The 3963-nt window shown below is 43.0% G+C and overlaps 1 protein-coding gene across 1 annotated transcript; it reads right to left on the reverse strand.

Moving 5' to 3' along the window:
* Positions 1-2386: 2386 nt before the first annotated feature.
* LOC130106005 (protein LIAT1-like) lies at positions 2387-3328 on the reverse strand. Its single transcript, XM_056272203.1, has 2 exons — positions 3247-3328; positions 2387-3009 (listed from the first exon to the last, which is right to left on the reverse strand). The coding sequence occupies exons 1-2, from the start codon at positions 3326-3328 to the stop codon at positions 2387-2389; spliced, it is 705 nt and encodes a 234-aa protein (XP_056128178.1).
* Between the last annotated feature and the right edge of the window lie 635 nt (positions 3329-3963).

Consider the following 3963-nt stretch of genomic DNA (forward strand, 5'->3'; position numbering starts at 1 on the left):
AGATCGAATAACATCTATACCGACTAAGCTACTGAAAGAGATGCTTCCAGAGGTCATAGATCCTCTTCTTAATATCATTAATTCATCTTTGTCTCTAGGATACGTACCAAAAACCTTTAAGCTGGCTATGATTAAACCGCTTGTTAAAAAACCACAACTTGATTGTACAGAATTAGTCAATTACAGGCCTGTTTCGGTACTATGATACGATCTAAATCCGGACTGAAAATCCTCGCAGATATCATTTCTTTCAAGAATACTGCTTTTTCTAATATCTTTGACAGAAAAGGAAGATTCGAGACAGCTCTCATCAGAGTCACAAATGATTTGCTCTTATCATCCGATCGTGGTTGTATCTCTCTATTAGTGTTACTCGATCTTAGTGCTGCATTTGATACTATTGACCACAACATTCTTTTAAATAGACTAGAAAACTATGTTGGCATTAGTGGAGTTGCATTAGCATGGTTTAAATCATATTTAACTGACCGTTATCAGTTTGTAGCAGTAAATGAAGAGATGTCTTATCGATCACAAGTTCAGTATGGCGTACCACAAGGCTCAGTACTAGGACCGCTGCTGTTCACTCTGTACATGCTACCATTAGGAGATATCATTAGGAAACATGGAGTTAGCTTTCACTGTTATGCTGATGATACTCAGCTGTATATTTCTTCTAAACCCAACAAAACTTACCAATTCACAAAATTAACGGAATGCATAGCTGATATAAAACACTGGATGACTAGTAATTTCCTACTACTAAATTCTGAAAAAACAGAGATTCTAATTATTGGACAAAAAACTTCCACACGTAATAACCCAGAATACTGTCTAACACTTAATGGCTGCTCTGTTAAGTCTTCGTCGTCGGTTAGGAACCTGGGTGTGTGTGTGCGTGTGTGTGCGTGTGTGCGTGCGTGCGTGCGTGCGTGCGTGCGTGCGTGTGTGTGTGTGTGTGTGTGTGCGTGCGTGCGTGCGTGCGTGCGTGCGTGTGTGTGTGTGCGTGCGTGCGTGCGTGTGTGTGTGTGTGTGTGTGTGCGTGCGTGCGTGTGTGTGTGTGTGTGTGTGTGCTCTTAGATAAAAATCTTTCATTTGAAAGTCACGTGTCTAGTATCTGTAAAACTGCATTCTTCCGTCTTAAAAACATATCTAAATTACGTCATATGCTCTCATTGACAAATGCGGAACAATTAGTCCATGCGTTCATGACCTCAAGGCTAGATTACTGTAATGCTCTACTGGGTGGTTGCCCTGCACGCTTAATAAACAAACTACAGCTAGTTCAAAACGCCGCAGCTCGAGTTCTTACCAGAACCAGGAAATATGACCATATTAGCCCGGTTCTGTCAACACTGCATTGGCTCCCTATTAAACATCGTATAAATTTTAAAATATTGCTGATTACTTACAAAGCACTAAATGGTTTAGCTCCCAGTACTTGAGCGAGCTCTTAACGCATTATAGTCCTTCACGTCTATTGCGATCTCTAAACTCCGGCCAGTTGATAATACCTAGAATATCTAAATCGACTGCTGGCGGTAGATCCTTTTCCTATTTAGCACCAAAACTCTGGAACAGTCTTCCTACCATTGTCCGGGAAGCAGACACACTCTGTCAGTTCAAAGCTAGACTAAAAACACATCTCTTTGACCTAGCATACACATAATACATTATAGACTTCTATAATTCAATGTTAGGCTGCATAGATTAGGTCAGCCGGAACTGGGAACACTTCCCTTAAATCCTGATGTACTCGTTACATCATAAGAAGAATGGCATCTACGCTAATATTAGTGTCTGTTTATCCCGAGGTTTTCCCGCAGCCTGCCGAATCCAGATCTGATGAAGGACCTGCGCCTGGACACACACACTCACACACACACACACACTCTAGATCGGATGAAGGACCTGCACCTGGACACACACACACACACACTCACACACTCACACACTCACTCACTCACTCACTCACACACACACACACACACACACAGTCAAGTCAAGTCAAGTCAAATATATTTATAGTGCTTTTCACAATACAGATTGTATCAAAGCTGCTTCACAGTATCAATCAAAACAACTTAACAGTGTTTGTTTATTACTGGAAAAAGACATCCAAGTTAGGTAGAGCTGATCAGTGGTGTGATGGGTCATTTAATTTGAACATCCCCACACACACACACACACACCAGATCTGATAAAGACCAGACCTGCGCCTAGACACACACACACACACACACACACATCGTTGTCGGGATAATTCCGGTTCACGTGGCTACTAACTTTAACTGGAAAATAACTTTATTCTAGAGCTGTCATAAAGCCAAAACAATCTCTGTTGCTTTAATTTCCTATTATCACTGTAAAGCTGCTTTGGAACAATCTACATTGTTAAAAGCGCTGACTCCGGATCGGGGGCTTTATATCGGACTGACTCCGGATCGAGGGCTTTATATCGGACTGACTCCGGATCGGGGGCTTTATATCGGACTGACTCCGGATCGGGGGCTTTATATCGGACTGACTCCGGATCGAGGGCTTTATATCGGACTGACTCCGGATCGGGGGCTTTATATCGGACTGACTCCGGATCGGGGGCTTTATATCGGACTGACTCCGGATCGAGGGCTTTATATCGGACTGACTCCGGATCGGGGGCTTTATATCGGACTGACTCCGGATCGGGGGCTTTATATCGGACTGACTCCGGATCGGGGGCTTTATATCGGACTGACTCCGGATCGGGGGCTTTATATCGGACTGACTCCGGATCGAGGGCTTTATATCGGACTGACTCCGGATCGAGGGCTTTATATTGGACTGACTCCGGATCGGGGGCTTTATATCGGACTGACTCCGGATCGGGGGCTTTATATCGGACTGACTCCGGATCGGGGGCTTTATATCGGACTGACTCCGGATCGAGGGCTTTATATCGGACTGACTCCGGATCGAGGGCTTTATATCGGACTGACTCCGGATCGAGGGCTTTATATCGGACTGAATCTGAGCTATTTAATTCTTGAAAATTATGTTTCCACGTCTCCCCATCTTGGAGTGCCAGAGCTAGTTGTCAGGAAGATTGTCTCGTCCTCCCCCCTCTCTGTCTCTCTCTCTCTGTCTATCAATATTTCATAAGCCTCTTTCTCCTACGTGAGGGAGAAATTAATAAGACTAACGGGTGGATGATATGACGAGCTGAGCGAGTGTGTGTGCTAAAACACGAACGAGAACGCTACTCACTGCACACTGGCCAGAGGCCGCTGCACGCCGCCTTACACCTCACCAGGAAATCCACGGCCTTCTTTTTTAGGGAATATTGCATTATTATACATGACTGGTCTGTGCACATCATTGTTCTTTCTTTTAATCATCAATTTACAGAGAGAAGATGCATGTGTTTTTTAATTCGCTTTATTCAGTGAAAGAATTCTGATCCGTCATAATCATCATCATCATCATCATCATCAAAACACTCTCTCACTATTAAAGTCTCATAGAGGTTTGTGTTCATATTGTCATACAAAAGGAGGAAATCTCACATTATTATATACACAATCTGTACATGTATTCACTTGAGAATCATTTCAGAGATGTAAATGACGTAAAAATTTTGGTAACATATCAAAGTGGATGTAGCTCTTATTCCATAGTGAAACAATTCACTCATTCAGCCCGCATCCTCTTGCACTGCAGTTACCATGGGAACAGCATCGTAACACCATGGCAGCGCCATAGCAACAAGAGTGTTTAACACAGAAGTCACACGCACACGCGTGTCCTTATCAACACGTTCACTGAAATAACGGATGGAGGGAATAAACGACTGGGCGTTTCTTACCTGTAGATTAATACTTCAGACCAGCTATACTTACTTTAGAATAATGAGAATATAGTAGTCAACAGAACGTTAGAAGTTGCTTATATATTGCGAATACACTAGAAAAATTATAACTACAG

Source organism: Rhinichthys klamathensis, unplaced genomic scaffold (assembly GCF_029890125.1).
Source record: "Rhinichthys klamathensis goyatoka isolate OS25496 unplaced genomic scaffold, OSU_Roscu_1.1 h1tg000331l_1, whole genome shotgun sequence".
Taxonomy (NCBI): domain Eukaryota; kingdom Metazoa; phylum Chordata; class Actinopteri; order Cypriniformes; family Leuciscidae; genus Rhinichthys; species Rhinichthys klamathensis.

Excerpts from the sequence above, each read along its gene's own strand:
- LOC130106005 (XM_056272203.1), bottom strand. The coding sequence starts at position 3,328 with ATGCAATATTCCCTAAAAAAGAAGGCCGTGGATTTCCTGGTGAGGTGT. Across the intron at positions 3,010-3,246 it reads CGGCCTCTGGCCAGTGTGCA|ATTCAGTCCGATATAAAGCC; the intron begins GTGAGTAGCGTT and ends TAAATAGCTCAG.